Source organism: Rhipicephalus microplus, chromosome 3 (genome assembly GCF_043290135.1).
Source record: "Rhipicephalus microplus isolate Deutch F79 chromosome 3, USDA_Rmic, whole genome shotgun sequence".
NCBI classification, from domain to species: Eukaryota; Metazoa; Arthropoda; class Arachnida; order Ixodida; family Ixodidae; genus Rhipicephalus; species Rhipicephalus microplus.
Genome location: NC_134702.1, coordinates 83,650,563 through 83,673,437, shown reverse-complemented (window position 1 = coordinate 83,673,437; position 22,875 = coordinate 83,650,563). Strand labels below are relative to the sequence as shown.

Here is a 22,875-nt window from a genome sequence, read left to right as displayed (position 1 = left end):
ACTTTTCCCAATACCACTGCAGTGGGAGATTTCCCGCACAGGTCTTTCTCGTGTGATTGTGCTCTCAAAACAAAGTGGGTTGCACACCAATCATCTTACTGTGCTCCTTTGATCCAGCAAACTTCGCTTACTGCCTATCGTAAGCTTCACTGTTGACCACAAACGATGGTCCAGTCGTTATGGTGCTCACCTGCCAACCCAAAGGTCGTGGGATTTAATATCAGCTGTGGCAGCTGCATTTTCGTCAAGGCAAAACATCAGAGGGCTGTGCTGTAGCTCTGGCATGTAAAACCCTCAAGTTGTTATTTAGCCATGAAGATTTTTCTTAAAACCAACGTTTTGCAGTGTACATGTATTGTAAGTATTGATACAGTATGAGCCGGGCCATGTTTTGGGGACAAAGGTAGAGGAAGAGGAAGTTATTTGGTTCGGCCTATGTTCGCCATCGTCGCCTGATCTCTCCTGTAAATAAACATACCTAGTTAAACTCAATCTAACCATAACAGTTTTATGGTGGAGGTGCGGGGTACCTAACCAAGCAACGCGGTTCTGCAACAACCTGAGCTACCCCGAAGCCGCCGCATTGCTTGGCTACCCCCATTACCGCTGGTGGTCGAGATGTTTAACGGTGAAGACGAAACCCTGAACCCCGCAGCTTACGGCACTGCACCACCAGTTACAGCGACACCTTTACTACTGATGTCATCCGCGGCTGTTCTTTGGCAGCGTCAGCATCTGATAGAACCCCGTCCTTTCGGGGGCAAATCTGGCGAGGACCTGGACGATTGGCTCAAACATTACAAGCGGGTGAGCAACTGCTACTCTTGGGACGCGGCAAATCAGTTGACTAACGTGGTGTTCTTCTTGAGGGACACGGCGCTCACATGGTATTAGAACCATGAGGCCGCCCTCACAACTTGGGAACGCTTCGTGTCCGAAATCAAGGAGTGTTTCTGGGACACCGTGGCAAAGAGTAAGCAAGCCGAACAAATGCTGCTGCAAAGAGCCCAGGTCCCAGGCAAAACATGCACGATGTACATCGAGGCGATCCTGAAACTATGCAAGACCGCTAACTCTTGCATGTCCGAGGAGGACGAATTCGGCCACCTTTTGAAGGGCATCGCAGAGGATGTTTATCACTTTCTTATCGGCAAAGACAGCATTGGTACAGTAGCCGATGTCATACGGTACTGTCGCACGTTTGAGACGCTGAAGATGAGGCGCATTATTCCTAAATTTGGTCGATTACCTAATGTGACCACGGTAGCGAGTGTTAACAACTACGCGCCTTCTGATCTTGCGTCTACAATACGTGAGATCGAAGAACTCAGTCGACACACTCGCGCGATGCTTTGCGAAGCTACACCCTTGCCGGTTCCAGACCAGCATCAGCATCCTGTTTTCATTGCTGCAGCAGGCATCGAGGAGTATGACTACGCTTCTGGCACACCACCGAGGTCGCAGCGCAGTCACTACCAAGACACCAGGCACCAGTGCCGCTTCAGTTACCCTCGACAGCTGGCCGCCGCCTATCAGAACCCGATTGAATACGCACCTGTGTCACCACGCCCTGGCGATGATTTCCAAAATGCATATCGTCAACCTCCTGTGTGCTACAGCTGTGGTGCTCCAGGACACATTGCTCGGTTCTGCCGTCGGCAGAGAGAGATGACATTGAGATACGAGCCATCGTCAAGACCTCCTCGCGGTGGCCACAATTATTACGACGATCTTTGGTGGTCCACGTATCCCAATAGCACCCTACGACAAGAGAGCCGGCGTGGAACCTCCCCCACTTCTGATTGTAGCTTGACACCTCCGCCTGGCCGAACGCATCGCTCTCCTTCATCTCTACGGCGGCGGTCGCCACCACCACTGCCGGGAAACTAGCCGGCACGGCCGATGGAGGTGAGATTGCACAACAGGATTAGCCTCATATACCTCCGCCAGTTACGCTGGACAAAAACCGGATATGTGTGTCAATAGACGGATTGTGTGCAACGGTTTTAGTAGGTACTGGTGCCACAGTTTGTTATGAGCAGTTCGTTTAAAGATGGATTAGGCCGCAAAGTTATGTTTTTCTATCAGGATTCTGGTAGATTTCGTGGCGTGGGCGGGGACATACTTCAACCCGTAAGAGTATGTGCCGTCAACGTGTGGTTGGTGAGAAAGGCGTTCCCAACTGAGTTTCTGATTCTGAAATGATGTACACATGATGTTATTCTCGGCATTGACTTCCTCCAAGAGTGTGGCGCTTTCGTCAACTGTGGTACAGGTGAAGTTTCTGTTAGCGGTGGTGATGCCCTTCCCATCCTAGCTGAGCAGCAGCTGCCTCCAGAAGACTTACTGACTCTTTCCAAAAAGCTGACATTACCACCTTGGTCTATGAGTTCTGTAGCCATATCTACTCCAATAGCTGCAGTATCAGTCATTGATGCCGTCGTTCAACCTCTTATGGTTCAGTGTGCAAAGAAAGATGTAATAGTGCCTCATTCGATTACTTTAATTACTAATGACAATGCACATTTTTGTGGGCACTTAATTCTTCGTCTGCGCGGATCATCCTTCCTTGAGGAATGAAGCTCGCACTGTTCCATGGTGTTACGAAAAATTCTATTGTTGCCATCAACGATGAGGAAAGTGAGAAACGCGTGGGCACCTCTAAACGGAGTACTTTTCATGAGTCCCACATTTTGAGCATGGTTAGCAAGACACTACGGTCACATAAACAACAATTGGTCCAACTATTACAACGACATGGGTTAGTGTTTGACTTCGGTGAAAAGGGTAAGTGACTGTCTTTACCATTACCATGTTCTCGACGACAGTGTACCATCGACACGGGCTTTGCCCATCCGGTTCGGCAAAAGCCTTACAGGGTGTCGGCATCCGAGCGGAAAGTTATAGCTTAACAAGTTCAGGACATGTTGCAGAAGGGCGTTATGAAAGGGTCGTGCAGCCCGTGGGCAGCACCTGGGATTTTGGTTCGCAAGAAAGACGGTTCCTGGAGGTTTTATGTTGATTATAGACGATTTAATGCCTTGACAAAAAAGGATGTATATCCGCTGCCTCAGATCGGTGACATAATTGACTGTCTAAATTCTGCTTCATACTTTTCTTCACTCGATCTGTGATCAGGATATTGGCAGATCCCCATGCACCCTGCTGACAAGCAGAAAACGGCATTTGTAACACTGGATGGACTATATATCAGTTCAATGTGATGCCATTTGGGCTATACAATTCCCCCGCAACTGTTGAAAGATTTATGGACTCGATTATTCGCGGGCTGAAATGGGAGATCTGTATGTGCTATCTGGACGACGTTGGCTGCACATTCGAAGAACATAACGTTCCTATGAACCTCGTTCTAGACTGTGTGAGAAAGGCTGGCTTGGTCTTGAACTCCAAGAAGTGTCGGTTTGGTGAACGGCAGGCCTTGATCCTTGGCCATTTGGTAGACAAAGATGGGTCAGGCCTGACCCCCGGAAAATTGAAGCGGTCAGCGCCTTTAAGCCACCCATGTCTGTAAAAGAACTTCGCAGCTTTCTCGGGTTATGTTCTTATTTTCGACGCTTTGTGCCTAAATTTGCGGATATCGTGTACCCATCGACCAGCCTCTTGCAAAAAGACAGTGCATTCGAGTGGACATCTGAATGTGACGCTGCGTTCTGTCACCTCTAATTTCTGCTGACATCAGAGCCAATTCTCCGTCATTTTTACCCATCTGCTCCTACGGGAGTACACAGCGACGTTAACGGTATTGGCATCGCTGGCATTCTTGTTTAGCGTCTTAATTACAGAGAGCATGTCGTTGCATATACAAGTCGTTCCCTCAGCAAGGCTGACAAAATTTACACTGTGACCGAACAAGAATGCTTGGCAGCCGTATTTGCTATTCAGAAGTTTTGTCGTTACCTGTATGGGCGTCCTTTCACGATTGTAACAGACCATCATTCCCTACGCTGGCTCGTTACTCTCCGAGACCCTTCTGGACGCCTTGCACGCTGGGCTCTATGCCTCCAGGAATTTGACTTTAATGTTGCATACAAAAGTGGACGGCGTCATATCGACACCGATTATTTTCTCGCCTTCCATTGCCTACGACTGACGACAATACAGACACATTCAACAGCTTCTTTGCTACTGTTTCACGCGCATTTCCTGATGTCACCATGGTCCAGCGGGAACAGCGCAATGACTTGATTTTAGACTCGTTATTCACCACTGTCAAAAGCCCCGAGGGCGGTGGTCGCTTTTGTCTTTGCGATCGACTGTTGTACAAGGTCAATTTCTCGGCAAATAGTGCGCAATATTTGCTAGTGGTTCCCCAAAGCATGCGTTACGACGTCCTCCAATTCATGCATGATGACCCGACGTCTGGCCATCTTGGATTCATCCGCAATTCGCATCATACACAAGAGTGCTTTTACTGGCCTAAAATGCGACAATGCACGAAGCAATACGTCTCCAGTTGCGACAAATGCCAGCACCACAAATATCCTACAAGCAGTCCGCATGGCCTACTTCACCCTATAACGCCGCCCACAACACCTTTCGAACAAGTCGGTATCGACCTGCTAGGACCGTTTCCGCGGTCTTGCAACAACAACCACTGGATCATAGTCTGCGTCGATAACCTTACTAGATATGCGAAAACTGCTGCGATACCATCTTCCACAGCGGATTACGTGACCTCTTTTTTGTTACTATCCATCATTCTTCGCCATGGTCCACCTCGTGTCATCATCAGTACTGGGACTTGCCAATGTGTGTTACTTAAACCGCTCTTCTTCAGCATAGCTTATGCAATATGAAAATCAAATGTATACATGTTTAAGGCAGCGAACAATGAAATAATCACAAAACATAGAGGCGGTATAGATGCTTGTATTTATTGAGTGCAGTAATAAGGGTAATGAGGAACGATGAAGCCGAAAAATAACTTATACAGTGAAGAACAACCAAAGTGGCCGTCAAAAACATGAAAAGATGATGAGGGTACATGCCTGTACAATTGCAAAAAACGAGCACACATGGTTCACACTTGCAGTATGCGCCAAATCCGTGAATACTACTTAACGATGCAAAGGTAGTTCTCAACCTGGGCACTTTATTGTACTAGGTTTACAGGTGGTATGCCTCCACCATGAAACCAAGCGAACAAGACTTGAAGTGATCTGTACATGGCTATAATATGCACCCAAGAGCAGAGCGACGGTCTCTTGTCAATAGTTGGTTGTGCAAATATCACGCACAAAATGCGTTAGACAGAAGTTCGCAATCTGCTTTCGATATACGAAAAATGCACTTCACATTTTATTATCTATGTCAGAAACTTCTGATGAAGTTTGTTCAAGTAGGGAACTTGCATGCCCTGTAGTTTCTCTTCTAAAACTGCATTAAACAAAAGACTCATGAATTCCATAACTGAATTAATAAGATTATGGATCTACATATAAGCAATAAGAAATGCAGTGTTGAAAACTGAAAAGGCAGGCGCATAAGTGAATGGTGGTGCAAAAATGTCAAACAATAATGTAAACTTTGGACACAAGAACATGAAAGTGTATAACTTGGTAAAAGAACATGTTCATGTGTAAATGCCTTTCTATACTGTACCAAAAGAGTAACAACATGTTTGGTTTAACTACTAATACTACTAGCAATAACAAAACAAGACCACTACAAACTTCCTCCGGTGGCAGTGTGTGATCGCTCTGCACAACAAACTTGCCAACAATGTGTTGCAGCACTGGCACAGGGTGTATGAACGCTTTCTTGCGAAGTAATGAAATGAATCTGTTTACCAGTACACAAAGTGGAAATTATTCACAGTGATGTAAAGCTTGAGCCAAAAGGCTATTAGCATTGTCATTCTGATGCATAGTAGCAGAATAAATGAGAAGTCCTGTGCTGACATCAGATATATGCTTGCGGCAGCAATGAATTCACGTTTGCTAGAACACATTTTGCCAATGCAAACATCCGCTATGATTGTGATGCGATCTTCTCTGTATGCCATTTAGGAACAAGTCTAGTCCAAAACTCAAGAAGAGCGCATAAGCATATAGAAGCAGTATGCTATTCTCCAAAGTTTTTCTGTTTAAGATTGTCGAATGTTGCAACTGTGTGCTCTAGTGTCCATCTTTGTGCTACTTTAGTATTTCCAATTACATAAACTACCATGCAATATGGCAACTGCCAACAAGAAGTGCAGTTGAAAATTTTGAGGCTTTGTGGAGAATCGAGTACACGGAGCCAATTTCAGCATCACATTTTCTGGAGACAAAGAAGTTTGAAGGCCAGGTCAGAGCATTCCTTTTTGATTGGTGCCATACAAAATAATGCCATTAAATTTGCAAACTTGAGGACGTCGGGAAACCAATGACCTCCCAAGTAGCCCTCTGGGCTATGAGCATATAATACCTTTAATGAATGCTGCAGCGCACTTCATTTGTCACTTGTGACACCTCTGCACCCAATTAAAGTGAAGAATTGGAAAGCAGCTTTTAGAATGGGGGCGAAATGGGCATCTTCTTGAAGGTTCACTATGACAAACTGTGCAGCAACAGGAGCAACTGCAGACAGGCACAAGAAAAAGACAGGACTTTGAAGTGAATGAAATGAAACTTATGCGACGCGTGTTGCAAAGCTGCCAAAATCTTTGAACTTTCTCTGTAGTGGAAAAAAAAAGACCAACTAAGAGCACAGAATAACAAAAAAACTAACTTTCTGACCGCTATTTACATGACTTCTGATTTGCTGAATGTTTCATAGAATTTCTGTATGTTCACCAATTATGGGCAGCATTTGCAAGGTTGGCCTGAACACCTGTAACATGCTCTAAGATTGCATCTGTCAGTAAAACTTTTGTCCTGCGAGATTTTCGTTCCTGCATATTGCTATCTCTTGTACTAACTGTCGTTATCAAGTTGTCTTCACACAGTGATAACTAGGCTTGTGCGAATCTTTGAATATTCAAACGAATAATACAGTATTAGAAACGAATGAATAGACGTAATCTACATGTGAACCCCTACAAAGGTGGTTTCACAGCAATAAAGGGGTACTAAGCCGTGAAAACAAAAACACTTAAGCATATGCAAATTCGTGTATAACTCTTTGTAAAGGTGGTTTCACTGCAGTGAAGGATTGTTAAGCAGTGAGAACACGTACCCAGGAGAAATCCGTACTGCCACAAAGTCACACTTCCAAGTTAAGTGAACATATTACTCTCACATCGATGCATTTCCAAAGTTTAAAAGCTTGTTATATTGACTTATATGCTCTGAGTATAGCAAATTTTTAAATGTAACATATTTTACAGGTTATCACTGGCATTCTACCGATGGTCAAATCCTGCTGCTATTCAAAGTTGTTTCTACTTTTCTTGAAGAAAAAAAAAAGGCATTTGCACAGAAACTATTTCAGTTCCTAAAAATATATTGTGCAGGTTAGTTGGGTAATGATAAATATGCCCATTTTTAATTGTAATACCTGACATATGTACTATTTGAATTCGACAAAATCATTATTACAAAATTATTTGACTAAAATCACTATTCACTTCGAATTCACTTCGAACCTAAAATTTGCTATTCGCACTAGCCCACTGATGATGCATGCCCAATTTGCATAAAATGAAAATAAGGCAGCCTCCAAATGACCAGCTAAATTGTGATGCAGTGCAGAAATATTACAGCGTTCAGGCACATTGCTTAGCATCCTTGTAAACAAGCTGGCCTTAAATTGTAACTTGGCTGTGAGCCAAAGTGGACATTAAAAGTGTCGTAGCATTACCAGAGAAACATTCATTGTCTGATACTACATCACATGCGAGAGTTGTGATCAGTGTAGCATTGTTCAGTGCATTCAACATCATGCTGGCAAGGTTTCACATACTTGTGACATACGGGTTTGCATCTTCCTTCTCATAGTTCTTTTTATAACTGCATCATGCTCATACTTTCTGAACAATTAATTTTCTCTCGCTATTTCTCCATCCATCGACCCATGTGCATAGTTAATCACTGCGAGATTCTACCTTGATGCTAGCACTGATCATGTTGGAATTATTCCCAATTAATGGTAAGGAGGGTAACAATTGTGTCCAAATGATGGCAAGGAGCAGAGATATCTTGTGCCTATAGTCGTCAGCTGTAAAGTCGCCTTCGAGAAGCTTGCTTCACAAATGAGTAGCTTAGAACAATACTTTGTGAAGATAAAGAGCCACGTACTAGAACATAGACAATGGTACGGTAGCAGTCCTCTTTCTCTCCTTGCACTCTAATCAGTTCTGTACCTTCACTTGAACACACCAAGACGCCCAGCAAATAGGGCTGCTATGCATTACACAAAGCTGTGTTTGCTGTCCAAGACTAATAGGTATACACTTTACACCTTGTTTGTTGGATTATCAAAACGACACTGCTCTGTCAAACAACACTTCTGTGAGCCGTATAAATAGAGACACGTGTGTTAGAACAACGGCAGGGCCCTGGCAGGGAAGGCTCTGTAAAACACTGGGGAAAAAAAAAAAAACCCAGGCAGAAAGGCGTGCACCCCGGATCACTGCTGTGCCGACTCTTTACGAAGCTGCCACCGTGGAGAGCTGGCTACAATGCCAACCAGGGGTGAAACTGGAGTGACGCCTTGCTGCGGTCTCCGTAGTCGTACAGCAGTTCCTCTCCGGCTTCAATGTTACGTTGGGCCACGAGCACCAAGTGAGGTACGCCCTTGATAATGCAGGTCTGCGTCTTTAGGTTGCCTCGCTTGCTGTGGTTCACAAGCCGTCCAAGCCGGCCAGTTTCTTTCGTGGCGTCAACACTGCACATAAGGCACATCTTGATGAGACGATCGAATGACACTTCACATGTCGCGTGATGTGCACTTCACTGCATTTAACATGCCTTTACATGCCACAACTCGAAGTGCTGCTGCTAACAGCTGTTCAACAAGAAATTGTGGCTTCGTCATCGCAGCTGCATGTGCAGGACAATCATAGTGCAACAGAATAAAGGGGAACCCCTTGTCAATGCACTTCTTTTAATTCCAACAAATTTTTGGGCCCCTTTGAGTTCGAATGATCTAAATTCGACTGCTCAAGCAGGTTGTTGTCAATTTCCCTTTTTTTCTAGTGTGGCTTGCTTTATCCTGAGATTTGCCCATTGCGGCCGCATTTTGCTCGATGCTTTCTCAGTGTTCAGTCTGCAGTGATTTCTCGACTCGAGTGCAACCTTAAGTACGCACAGTACGTACATGGATATAATATATTAGCTGTGTGATGGTGTATTGCTGTGTTCCGTGTTGCAAGTCCTGTTTAAAGAAAACAGCCGTTCCCCCCTTCCCCCACCGATTGCCAAGCAGTGCTGAGCTGTGCGAAAAATGGCAGGAGAATATTGCAAGAGACAATCTCATCATCAACGACAAGTCTGCATAAGGCCTCTGCCCACCTGCCACGCAGGAATGTGCGAGAAGTTTTGAAAACAGCAGTCCAGCCCTACTTGCAACGCGCTCCTATCCTAAGCTGCCCTGAAGGCATTGACGATAGCCACTCCCGACAATCCGCAGATCTCATAGCCGAAAAATTGTCAAGAATTCTTCTCGTAAATCACACAAACTGACTGACACAAATGACAAGCATTCCACCTACGCACACAAGCCAACTGGGAAGCATTTTAGCTTGTGAACAAGACATTTGTGAAGTCTGGCAAAATTTTCACTTGAAAATGCTCAACTATTGCCAGTGCTTATGAGCAATGAATATTTATTTCCAGACCTCAGAATGTCTACATGTTTGATGGCTGTACTCCTGGCATTTATATGTTTGTTCGATAAACTTAAGCTCGATGCACACAGCACATATAAGAAGTCAAAATTATTTTTGCACCTTTAACGATTAGGCAACTTGTTTTTCAACACAATGAAGTGTGCCCAAACTCATGTGCTGGCATTGCACACGCCGCATGGATCAGCTGAGGAGGGTCAGTGCCTCCCCTCAAAGCAGCAGCGAGAGGCATGTAATACACCCGATGCGAAGGCTGCAATAAGCGAGCGCGCAGTTGCAGTCTAACCCGACTGTGGCAGAGCCTTGCAGGGTGGTCTGAGTCAGCCTGTATTGCCAGAACAAATGCCTTATATTGAGATAAAAGTGCTTGTGAAAACTCTACCACATTGCTTAGAGACTTTTCCACAGAGGGAGGGAAAAGGCGCAAGCACCGTGGGACCATGAAAAGGGAGGACTGATGCTAAACCCATGCATAAGTAGCTTCTTTAGCCTGCTAAGTTTGTATTGCTACCAAACAGCTTGTTCCATGCTGAATAGCATGTTAGAACCAACAGAACCCATGTGTGCTTTTCACCCCCATGTTTCAAATTATATACACTCAAACATTGATATAGCAAACCCAGACATAATGAAATAATTATAACGAAGTAAATGAAGAATAGTCTTCCCATAGATATAGTGTTGGGAATATACCTTTATAAACAATTTTCAAATATAATGAACTTATTTTTGTGTAAGATGCAACTTTGTTATAAGGTTTGAGAGTAAATATAAAAAGAGAAATAAACTTCAGAATATAACTGCATTGCAACTACATGTTAGCCTCTCTCAAGACGTTTCTACATTTAACACAATAGATGGCAATTTTTTTTCAACCGAAATAACATATAAGTACTTCAGCCAGTCAGACCAGCTACGACTCGCTCCTCTAGACTGATCTGTCAAGATTTGTCACTTAGACAAGTGGGCATAAAAGAGGCTAAGCACTCACCAATACTGTTTGTTCCTGCAGGTGAAGTAGTACATGTAGCACCCGATTGATGAGTCAGTGGCGTAGATCTGTTCGCGCAGCTTTGCCTCTTGCACGTCAATGAGTTCACCAGCGTACTCCAGCACAAAGTCACCGGCTTTCAGTGGCCGAGACGTAGTCACTCCCCGGCCCTTGTCAGCAAGCTCTACGACCTTTATAAGGTTGGAAGAGGTAGACGGGAAATCATGCTCATCACTGTTAAGTGAACTCAAAGTGAACAAGGATTATGATCATATGCGAGGTCAACTGATAATTCAGGTAGCCGCCAGCAAACCTTATTCAGGCAGCCGTTGTGCACTTAGTCTGCGAAGTAGAAATGCATTCATTTCGATGGTCAAGTTATGAATCGGCAATCGCAGTGAAATCTAAAGCTTGCTCATGCATAGGTGATACTTATTCTTCACTGCTCGTTAACAATGAAAACTCTCAGAGGCTGTAAGTCCAATATAGAGAAATAAAGCCTGCTTAGTAACATGAATGTCTTAAAGGGACAATAAAGAGCAAAACGATTTTTTTGCGTATTAGTGAAGTACAATTTCCCAATCCCAAAAACACCACTTTTACCGCGACATGACGCCTAATGAACAAGAAAAAGCCTGAAAAAAAAAAAGTGGGTAAGACGTCGCCCTCAGACTCCCACACCAAACATTTACCGGATCCTGCATGGCTCATAAATTGATAAAAATGAAGTACATTGTCATCTGTGGAAGCCACAGACCTAGCATACAACAGTTTCAGAAAGTTTAATTGAGCCAACGTCGAATAAATGAAAAAAAAAAAAACGTTTTGAAATTTGTTACGTCATGCATCGATATTTCGGCGCAAAAATTAAAAATGAAACTTCGACCTTGATTTTCTCCAGTAATATTGATTGTATGATAATGAGACATATGGTATTAGAGTTCTCAGAGTGCAGTTTGTTCAACCTAAACAAGTAATTATTTTTTAGTGTCCCTTTAAATAGAGGTGTTCTTTATTGTTAATTCAATGAATGCAGGTTCAAGGCATGGCAACTTATCAACAGATGCTCGCAACACTTGAACAGTAGTCATAAATATGAAAAAAAGATTTGGACCACAGAACATAAATGCTCATTCACACTGTGGTCCTAGCGACTGGAAATGTTCTGCGGCCACAAGCAGAACTGCTCACATCAATTGACCACCAGCACATCAAGGCTCCACATAAATAATGATTGATTTGTAGGATTTAATGTCCCAAAACCACCATATCATTATGAGAGACGCCGTAGTGGAGGGCTCCGGAAATTTCGACCACCTGGGGTTCTTTAACATGCACCCAAATCTGAGCACACGGACCTACAACATTTTCGCCTCTATCGGAAATGCAGCCGCCGCAGCCGGGATTCGATGCCGCGACCTGCGGGTCAGCAGCCAAGCACCTCAGCCACTAGACCACCACGGCGCGGCTCCACCCGCCATGGTGGTCTAGTGGGAATGCGAGAGTGGGAAGACAAATAGAGCACTGGTCTACACAAATAAATACAATCAACGATGGCAAAAGCGAAATACATAAGGATGCAGCTTTCAGTTAGTCAGGTTGCTCATTCCAAGGGGGCAAGGTTGTTACAACACAAACAACATAAAAAGCACACTATTTTATTACCTGGAAGCCTTCTTCAATGCCGTTCAAAATTGCATCTTCAACCTGCTTCTGTTTCTCTTTCTGTTGAGAGAAAAAATTAAATGAGAATGTGTCCATGCGAGTTGTTCTACTGTCACTTTACACTGCTGAATCACGCTCACCACAAGTGTGGCCTTCGTCTTGCGTCCACTCCTTCGGATGGAAAAGTACTCTGTCAGGGAGTGGCATGGCACCTCAGTTTTTCTGCAAAGAAGAAGCCGCAGCTGGTTGTTAAGTGGCCACAAGACAAATGAAAGAGCAAACACTCATGTGATGAAGCTCCCATAACTGTCATACTTTGCTCCGGCAATCATTTGCTTACTTCCAAGTTTACTTATTCACTCACAGTATACACAAAAGCCTAGCTCAATCAGTTCTCGTGTCACAAAGTCGCTTGTTTTTAACAGCACAAAAACGGCAGGAAAGGAAAGATGGAAGCTTGTGATGAAAAATCCGTAAACAGAGGTTGTAGCGAGCCGACATTTTGACAAGCGGACTTGTCTTCTTCAAGGCTAGAACAGAACTGATTTTTTTTAGTCCTAGTTTGTCTTCGCTTCATACCCTCTCCTCTATCCTAACAAAGAAGGGGGAGGGGGCAATATTGGATATGTGGGTGCAAGAGAGTGGGAGAGGTGGGCTGTGACGAATTGTATGAGTGAAGAAGGAACAGGCATTCTGTGAATGAAAAGAAAATAAGGAAGCAGTGGGGAGGTGAGGATGTACACATGTTGCGGGGTCCTGGTTGTCGAACCGGTTGTCAGAAGTTAACAATGGCAGGTTTGAAATTCCTAGACGGAGGGCTTATGTAAAAAGCTTAATTACACATCTATACTTGAAAATGCTGCTGTAATAACCAATGTGGAGGCAACACAACTAAAGCAACGAATATGGAAAGAAGTTCTGCCATACAAGATACAAGTTGACTCTACGCCCCTATCTCGGCAGCTTAACAACGCATAAAAGTGACAAAATAAAATGGCTGCCCATCTAAGTAGAGGTAGTCGTGCCTTTTTTTGCGTGCATGTGTTAATTAAGTTTCTCGTTTGCCTGTTCACTAGCAGCATCGCCTTTCCACATTCCTACTACAGCATCTCAAGGAATAACAGGAGTGACTATGATCACTGACTTGGATTTTAAAAAGATACACGCAAACTTGCATTCAAGTAGCAACATATAGTGTGCAGGCATATTATATCCGCAAATGTAGATCGTTTCATTGTTGTTTAGTAGTACATGCAACCACCGTGGTGCGGATTTGATTCTACGACCAGCGCATCAGTAGTCTTGCGCCATAACTACCATGGCAGGTAATGTTTGGACATAACAATTGATGATAAAAATTTTTTAGGCAGGAGAACAAGCTTTCGTCACGATTTCTAAGTCTGCCAAGACATGAAACATTCCAAAAGGTAGGTAAACTGCTACAATATAACCCTTATGCTGTGTGTGCTAGTGTGATACAGCAATGTGTGATAGAAGGCGTTGGAACTCCCAGGTCATTTCTGTCTGTGATTTGCAACATTGTGGGCACAAGTTTGTTGACAATGTTATGTCAGCTAATTTTCATGCTTGTTTCATGACAAATTTAGAGTTGAGGCCTTCTGCCTAGTGCTTGTGGCATTTAATGCGAGAAACAAGTTCGAATAAAATATTCAGCAGGCTTCTTTGCAGTACTATAGCAGGCTGGTTGCTGTATGACATTCTGCTGCTATAAAAAAACACACAAACAAAGACATGAACACTATGACATGGGCAGCACTTCCAACAGATTTATTTTAGGCATGAAACAGTGATATACATAAAAGTAACCCAAACATTCGCTGAATAGCCAGCACTGCATAACTTACCCACCTTTCAAACTATCTTATCTCAGAAGACTGCAGCAGTATTGAAATGCCACTAATACATTCAACACCCAACTTAATGGTATATATAAGGCATCTTGTAACTTCAGTGCTGTCTGATACTTGCGTATGCCCAGATCGTCGCTTTATTAAATCGTGATTCGCATTTGCAGACCTTGCAATGCACAAGCTAACTTTCTTTACATTTCGGTCATGTTCCATGGCTTGTACGTTTATACAGCGGCCAGTCTGTTCAACATAATACCTGCCGCATGTCAAAGGGATCTGGTAGACAACTCTTGTCTTTCATTTGGTGTACGCGGTAGCATGTTTTACACCACTACCCGCAAATCCTTTAGCAGTGGAGCGAGAGCAGACCTGCAAGTGCTGCCCATGGCACCATGTTCATGTCTCTCCTTTGCGTGCGTTTTTTTTAAAGCGGTAGAATGTTATACAGTCAGCAATACCAACTAGGCCAAAAATAAATTCCCAGGCTGGTTGAAATGACCCACTTGTAATGTATTAGCCTAGTTCACTCCCAGAGGCTACGGGCACTCACACAAACTACGTATGTTAAGCAAGATTCAACAAAAACTTCGTTACACAGATGCATTATCCCAGGAGAGGCATAACCTTAGGCTTGGGCATGCTTGCACTGGCTATGATGTCAAGAGGCCAAGGACCAGTGTCATGGTACAGTGGAGACTGCTCAAAGCTACCACTACCAGCGCACTGCAAGCTCTTTCTGGTCATAATGTGAAAGGTGCACCACAGAGATACTGCAGTCTACATTTCACAGCAGAGCTGTTATGGCTGAGGTTTGCTGGCATGTTGTACATACAAAGACTTTCTTGGAGTTCTGAGGGGCAAGACTACAAGAGGCTAAGAGACCTCCTCAGTCAAGTCGGTGGCTCCACCAATGTCGGCACTGGCGCATGCTCACTCGCTAAGCACTCGGTAAAGATAGTCATCAAAAGAAGCTGTGGCTCCTAATCAGTGTTCTTTGCCCATGTCTTCCCGCAATTTTTGGTAGACCAGTGTCGTGAGCAGTGGGACTTGCCCAACTTCTGTGGCCCATGTGTGTCAGGAGAGAGCAAGCCTAACCAGATATAGTACAGTATAGCAAATGTAGGGAAAGAGACATGCGAGAAGGTAGAAGCTTAGCCAAGCCAGTGCCAGCTAGATGCCCAGCAGCTCTGCTGTGACTCAGTCTTGCAAGACTTAGTGCAAGCTACGATAATTTTGTTAGCCCTTGGAACGAATTGAAAACGGGCAATTTTCCCTACCTTTTTGCCACCTTTAAGGGGTCGTGCTCTGCTGCCACAGGAGCCTTGACAGTGACCTTAGTGGCTGGCTTGTTCGTAGCTCTGGAGGCACTTTTGCTCCTGTCCTGGTAGGTCCTGTGCACCACAACAGCGGGCGTTTTTGTGTCCACAGATGGGGGCGAGGGGGGCTGCGTGGCCGTAAGGCTCAGGCCGGCGGGAAGCGCTGCAGCGTCCGGGCACGGAATTTGAACCTCGGGTTCCACTAGCTGCTGAAGCGGGCAGGGGGGCTCCCTCTTGATGGGGCGCCGCCGTGAGTAACTGTGCTCGCTCGCTACCTCTTCGGCAGTCGCCATTTCGGCCCCCAGAACGGGGAAGTAGTCGTCTATCCGAGTGCTTCTGGTGACCGGCGGTGAAGTCCTGGTGGCACTGGCCACGGTCGATTTGCCATCCTTCTGTTTCACTGAAGCGTTGACATCACCGGAGCGACATGAAGCGGGCGCACTCTTCTTGCTGCGAGTAGGGTTCGTAGCGCACTTTTTTCGTCCTGTGGAAACAGATGTAACATTAGCAGTTGTGACAGCCCCAGAAATGCTCCGCTATTTAATCAAGAGATATTCACAGTGGCCCCCAACATAGAAATTAAAGAAATACATTTCTACAGATATAAATATTGGCCTAAATGAAGTAGGTGGTGTTACTGGTGTTACATTTGGACAATCTTTCTATAATGCGGTTTTCGTGACATGTTGCCACTGATGCACAATCATGTACAGAGCATCACACACAGCAGGCTATGCACCTACTCACAGTGACTACATAACGCAGCTTTACGTTGAAATCATTTATTCATATACCTCACAGGTACCAATGCAGAGATCCCACAGACAGAGCTATCTGCAAGTGCACAAAGCATCTGAGAAATAATTTTGCCGTATCTCACTAGTTTCACGAACATTGAAGACAACAAGGTATTTACGGGTGATGGATAGGTGGAGGTGATGCATCTGGGAATCGGTTGCATATACGCTGAAGGTAGGGTACGGTGCTAAAAAAAATGAACACCAGACGTTTTAAACATAAGGCGTGAAGCTTGCACAAAAAAAAAAAAAAACATCCTTCAAGGGCTACAATGGCACAAGGAAACTGCAACCTGACAAGAGTTACAATAGCTTGGTCTTGATAGACAGCACAGCTTTACCGACCACCTTACGCGCAACTCTCGCGCTCACGCTTGCTAAAGGCGCTAATCAAACAATTGTGAGCGATTTACGAGATCTCCGCCCGTTAAACCCCACATATCAATCAATCATGAGATCTTCGCCACAAAAGGTTTACGATCCCGGGCACAACTTGGAAACGCGGCGTCGGCGTGATGAAATAAAACAAGCGCACTTAGATGCGTTAACAGGAGCCGCTGATTATAATGTTTTACGCCAAAGATTTAAGTTCACATCCTGAACTGTGCAAATTACTACGTTGCTTCTTCAACAACTCCGGAACGGCGAAAATTGAAGACCGTGTACTGTCGACCAGTGCGTCCAAGCGCACGCTAGAAAAAAATAGAGAAGTTTCTGTGTAAGCCATAATATTACGTTAAATAGGAATAAATCACAATGCAGTAGCCAACGAAGGAAAAGAAACGCTGCACGCAACTATAAAATCGACGATATGAGCGCAGCCGCCAGACGTGTGCAGCCTGCGTTGGCACCGATCAAGACTCCAACAACAAAAAATCCCGCCAACTTTTGCTGCTCGGCTCCAACGTCGACAGGCCATTTTGAATTTGTGCTTCTGACAGCACGTGTGCACGCGTTCAAACGAGCCAATTCGCGCGAACAATGCTGGCCGAAGACGAAAACAACGTCTGCTAAGCGGACAAAGTAGCGTATTTCTTCTTTTTTTCCTTTTTTCAACCGACCTTTCACCATTGCCCCAGTTCACGCCTTGGGAGGTGGCGGCGGCGATCCCGTTGCCCGCACCAGCAGCTCTGAGCACCGTCGCAAGAGGTCGACGTAGAGCCATTCATCAAATGTTACCACTGATAAGGACAGCAGAGACTAATGCGGCCACATCACACACGCGGCGCTTCGCGATCCCCGGGAGAAAACCATATACCCTTTTCAAAATGCCCACAGCAGCACAATCACAACAGACAATCGCAAAACGGCTTTCCCGCTAGGCACAGAAACCGCCGGCTTCCTCACAGATTCGCTGAAAACACAAACACAAAACAAGAGCGTGGCGCTAGTGAACGCCTACAATATTCTTTATAAATATTATATTTCTAAGTGGCTTGCCGAAACTTGTGTTTAAACTTTATTGAACCTTAAACATTACCACTTTGACGCGCTAACAATGGCTAGTAATATTAAGAATGCGTTTAATAAACACAAAAACAGTGAAGCCTTCTAGAAAATTTTTTTTTCGCTCGGCAGGCACGGCAGGTGTCGCGTCGTAACTCAGTGGGAGAGGAGGACAGCGTCACGAGCGCTGGTGCGAAACTAGCGCTCGCCCTGGGCGAGGAATGAAAGGCCTTGCTCGCCGCAGCCTGTGTTTCGGGGCTTTTATTCGGTTGTGTGGATCTGCAGATGTAGAAGTAAAATGCTGCTCGTTCTCGTGTTGTGCTCGACTTGAGTGACAATCCGCCGACGCCAACCGGGTTACCACGAAACGCTGAGGTGAGAGCGACTTGCATCGCGCCCCTCTGGCCTGTACTGTGCGCGGTTTTGCCAATCGCCGATGCCGATTCTCGCAGTATTGGTTAGGCTTAGTCACTAGCCTGCAATAAAGTCGTAGTTAATTACATAAACGCGGCGTACGATCCAAAATGTAAGCTCTCTCGCCGGCGTACGCTTTAGCGATTCCAGTTGACCTTTCTCTTATGCCTAGAGCTTCGACTTGTCATTGTTTGCAAGCATCGGGCGGGCCTTTTTTTCTTTTTTTTTTGTTGCCGCAGCTTCAGCGCCAATATTTTTTGTGTTTGTTTATTCTAAGCGGCGTTTTTTTGTTGTTGTTATCGTGCGTGATTGCGCGTTTTGTTGCTATATTACGGAAAGCGCGGGTCGTGTAAACTTCAAGGGATGCTTTGAAGGTTTTACAGCTGCATCCGTCCAACGAATCGCAAGTTGTACTGTATTGATTTTTTTTCTTACCGGCTTCGATTAGATTGCGTCTCTGTGACAAGTTCCGCGCCTTGTGCTCTTCGTTGGTTAGTAAACGGGCAGTTCTCGTAGCTCGAGTCCCTGCCATAGAGAAATAAAGGTTAAGAGTGGACACTCCCGTAGACCCCAGCGGCCCAATCGACCCTAGCACACCTAGTGGTTGGTGAGAGCAAGTGGCGTGCGCTTCCTGTTTCGGTTTCACTGGCGCAAATTTTGAATTACTTTGCATAACCGACGTTTGGCTATGACGAAAGTTCATGATTTCAGACCACTATTCATCGCCCTAATGGATAGTTTTTGTAGGTCGTTTTGATTTAGCGATTCCCTGTTTTGTTTTGTTCAGTGGTTCGTGCGAATCGGTCGTGACGTAATTTTTATTTCGATTAAGTTATAATAAAAAGAGATGCAGGTAATGATAATTCACTACGGTTTTATTCATCGCGCTAGTGTTTTTCTTTTGGAACGAGTGATCAATGTATATATCAGTCAAAGAGACAGAGTATCCGGAATGTTTTATTCAAAGGCAAGGTAGAGTCTGAGAATATAAAAAGCACAATATGACAAAGGTAGACAACAAATGCATCTCGCCTTACAAATAAATTGTAACAAATACAGAGAGAACACAGACAACGCACACATCGCTAGAGTTTGCAGAAGCCGAAAAGCTGGTGAAGTATGACACACCGGGCCAGTGGGTAAGTAAGGATCTATGGCAAAAACACAGCGCACAATGCTGATGAAGGAAGAAGTGACATATACACAGCAATGAAGTCGCGAATCACGCCTGGGGTTAACCGAAATAATGCATATAAAAAAAGAGCACACAGAAACCACACGACACAATATAGCAGAAAGGCAAAGGTGCAGTGTGCTGGCTGTGCTTAAGAAAAGCTAGTCCAAAATGAAAAAAGCAGACTTGATGCCTGCTTGTCCTCAGAAAGGTAGGGCTTTGCAGCTTGCTCACTACGTGAAAGACAAACTTTATGCTACAACACTGGCAGGTTTTGTGGCTTTTGTTATGTGTCGCCTTCATCAAAAACTTAAGATCCCAAGTGATTTGCGTCTGGGTGTTGCTGTGACGTTTGCGAGCTAAAATAGATTGTAGTCATCACTTATCCAGAATTGTGGACCTTAATTGGTGCTACGAGAGCGGTATTACAGGGCTAATAAATAGCAGAAGGAAACCACTTTGGCTCATTATTTTTCACAAAGGCTCTACATCGTACTTTATCACTCAAAAGCTATATAAAAATAAAATGGCAGCGTCCGCAGCCCCATCAAACGCTACAAGTTTGAGTATTCTTTTGAAAATTTTGATGGGCGAGATGAGGAGGTTGATGAGAAGCTAAAATACGAAAAGCGTGATAACGTGAACCATGCCCACTTCATACTGTGTTCCTTACCCGCTCGAAGACATTTCAACAAGCGGTTTTGTTATCGATATATTACTTGAGCTGGAGAGATAAAGCATACACAGTGACCAAGCGAGCCACAGTAAAGTGTACAGTTCGCCCGCATTTGCTACAAGAATACAGACAGGATACCCAACATTCTTTTTAAGGTTATGCAAATCACTTCGAGCGAATACACAGTGTCCCTACTCCTCATAGCGAGTAACCTAAACAATGTATGCAACGAAGGAGTGGCTAGTCCAGTTGAGCTGAATATAAGCATACAAGACCATATTGAAGTCTGCTGTGACGAAGTAATAACATAACAAAGCTATTGCAGGATTCGGCTCAACTCGAATACTTTAGTGTAAACCCGCCGCTAATTGCTAACCTTTGAACTTGTCAAGCTGTATGCCTGAGATTGAAGACTGGAACCTAACCCTATCTAAGTTTCGGTTCACAAAACGCACATGCCAACATAAACGAACCTGACAAAACATTTTCAGAAACTTCGCGCGACACCCAGCAGAGCAGAAATGAAAATCGCCAACACTTGACAGATGGTGATACAAAACATCGCACACTTTCAGGTGATGTGTAGTGGTCTCAATTATGGCAAGAAAGTGAGATTCAAGTTGTTGTACGTATGAAAAAGCTGCTTCTGATGGCACAGTGAGTTTCCCAAAAAGTTTGCTGGGGACGTGGTATGCTTTGAGCATTGTGAAATACTGGTGGGTACCCTTAAGCGTCTCACTGTCGTCTTTCAGTAACTGTGGGCAACTGCAACCGTCACATGCATTCCGAAGGAAGTGTTTGATGAGAAAACCAGCTACATAATATGCAGCGGAGTCATCGATAATATGGGAGTGAACGTTTGTCGCAAGTTCAGAGAGATCGTCTAGAGCGGGAAAGTCGTCAGGCTGTGGCTGTTCACACTCCTCATTATCCACAAGAGACGCACTGGTGAGGGAGAATGGCGAGAGCTGCTCCTGGAGGAGGTCACATTCATCATCCTCGACATTTCCGTATTCTGACAGCTTGAAGAGTTTTCTTATACAGATGTGCTTCAGGCCACAAATAAATTGTGCTACATTGGGGTTGGTGTTGCAACCCTGTTTTTGCCTAATGTGGCCAAATATGTTCTCCAGAGGATCCTGTTGAAGCCTGCGTGTTAACAGGTATTCAAATTTGTAATTTTTGGAGAGGTCGTCCCATAGTTGACAAATTGCCTGAATTGTAATTTGCCAACCTACGATGGTTTGTGGTTGACGTCTGCCAACAAACTGCCATGATGCAATCCAGGGAAGCTGGCCCCGGAGGAAGTCAATCAGCTCTGAATCATTTTTCATGATTGCATGCCGCAGCTTTTGCGAAGTTCTTTTTTTACTCGAGCTGTTCAAGGCATCGAAAATCCTGTCCATCCGATCACAAAATTGAGCTGTAGTGATGGCCGAGGCAGGCAGCACCTTCGCATACACCAATGCCGTGATAGCAATCGAAACTGATGCACTGAGGACCTGAGTTGGTCTGCTGACCTTCATATTAGAAAAAGGTTTCTGATGAACGTGCCGTTCAGTCAACTTTGGAGCCAATCGCAACCGCAACTCATGTGAGGATTGGTAAAGGCTTACAATGTGCGACCAGTTAACGATGTCATCCCCAATGTATAACTTGTGTGCTTGGACATTATTGCGCGTTGTTTTAATTAAATGCGGAACATCAAAAATGTAATATACCCGCTCACCATTAACTTCAAAAAAAGGCTTTGCTACAGTCACTCTTAGTTGGTTAGCGAGACTTACATTTGAACTGCCCTGGTCACAAATGACTGCTTTCACTGCAATAATAATGCTCCTAAGCTCCAAAATGAGTGACACCAGCAAGTTATGCATAACAGATGATGGTGTTGATGTGTGCCCTATAGTAAAAGCAACCGGTTGAACCCACTTTCTCGAAACGCCAACAAGAAGAAAAACCAGTGCTCGATCAGCGATAGTTGAAGTGCGATGAGTGCCATCATCTGTAAAACCCTGGACAACGTCTCTTGCAGCATCATAGTACAAATTCGTTTTGAGTGCTATTTCGTTGAAAACTAAAGCGCACACTCGGTCCCGTTCATTCCAAGCTTGAGTATTTGTTGCAATGGAAGAAAGGATTCCTGGAATTATGCCTAGAGTCATCTTTACATTTGCTAGCCACCTCCTTAATGAACGCCGGGAGGGCAAAGAAAAATATGGAGCCAGAAATCAGTATGCTCGCGGACCTCGGAAGTTTAAGTGAAGAGCAAATTTCTTGAACCACACGGAAAACCGCTTGCCCTTGCGTTTGGGCCTCAAGTGAACATGTGCAGAAAGAAGTTTAAAAACGTCCTCGGTGACGTGCGGTCGGATAACTTCAAGGGCCTTTGAAGTCGATGACTGTGCTTGGTGAGGCTGTCTCCGCAGTCTTTTGATAGTTTTCCGCTGTGCTGCTACTTTGGATTGCAGATGTTTAATGGTTTGCTTGTACTTCATTGATGGAGACATTGTCACTGGCACACAGGAACGCACTGCAATAAACAAAAAATGGATGTAAAAGCGAAGAACAACTAATCCCATACGAGCACTTTCCTCGCTCTTTCAGACCCAAGGTGCACAACTTTCTGTGGTGCAAAGTTTTCGATTCCACTACCTAAAAACAAACCATTCACAATGTTGACAATGCACAAAAAAAAAAAAATCACTGAGAGTCCACCCTTACATTTTGTAAGT

General features: G+C 44.6%; 2 protein-coding genes across 2 annotated transcripts in view; one reads left to right on the top strand and one right to left on the bottom strand.

Annotated features, from left to right (window-relative positions):
- Positions 1-8,461: 8,461 nt before the first annotated feature.
- On the bottom strand, positions 8,462-17,664 carry Set8 (SET domain containing 8). The gene is made up of 6 exons (XM_037424082.2): positions 17,492-17,664; positions 15,595-16,117; positions 12,587-12,668; positions 12,447-12,506; positions 10,782-10,972; positions 8,462-8,829 (listed from the first exon to the last, which is right to left on the bottom strand). Exons 1-6 carry the CDS (start codon positions 17,499-17,501, stop codon positions 8,619-8,621), a joined length of 1,077 nt encoding a protein of 358 aa, XP_037279979.2. The 5' UTR covers positions 17,502-17,664; the 3' UTR covers positions 8,462-8,618.
- Positions 17,665-18,057: 393 nt separating this feature from the next.
- The window catches only part of LOC119172950 (protein strawberry notch homolog 1-like), a 66,670-nt gene continuing 61,852 nt past the window's right edge, over positions 18,058-22,875 (top strand). Inside the window, exon 1 of the mRNA XM_037424092.2 lies at positions 18,058-18,251. The gene's annotated coding sequence lies outside the window, so the exon portion shown is untranslated. The remainder of the gene's footprint in view (positions 18,252-22,875) is intronic.

Excerpts from the sequence above, each read along its gene's own strand:
- Set8 (XM_037424082.2), bottom strand. Across the intron at positions 12,669-15,594 it reads CCCTTAAAGGTGGCAAAAAG|AAAAACTGAGGTGCCATGCC; the intron begins GTAGGGAAAATT and ends TCTTCTTTGCAG. Across the intron at positions 10,973-12,446 it reads GCATTGAAGAAGGCTTCCAG|GTCGTAGAGCTTGCTGACAA; the intron begins GTAATAAAATAG and ends AACCTTATAAAG.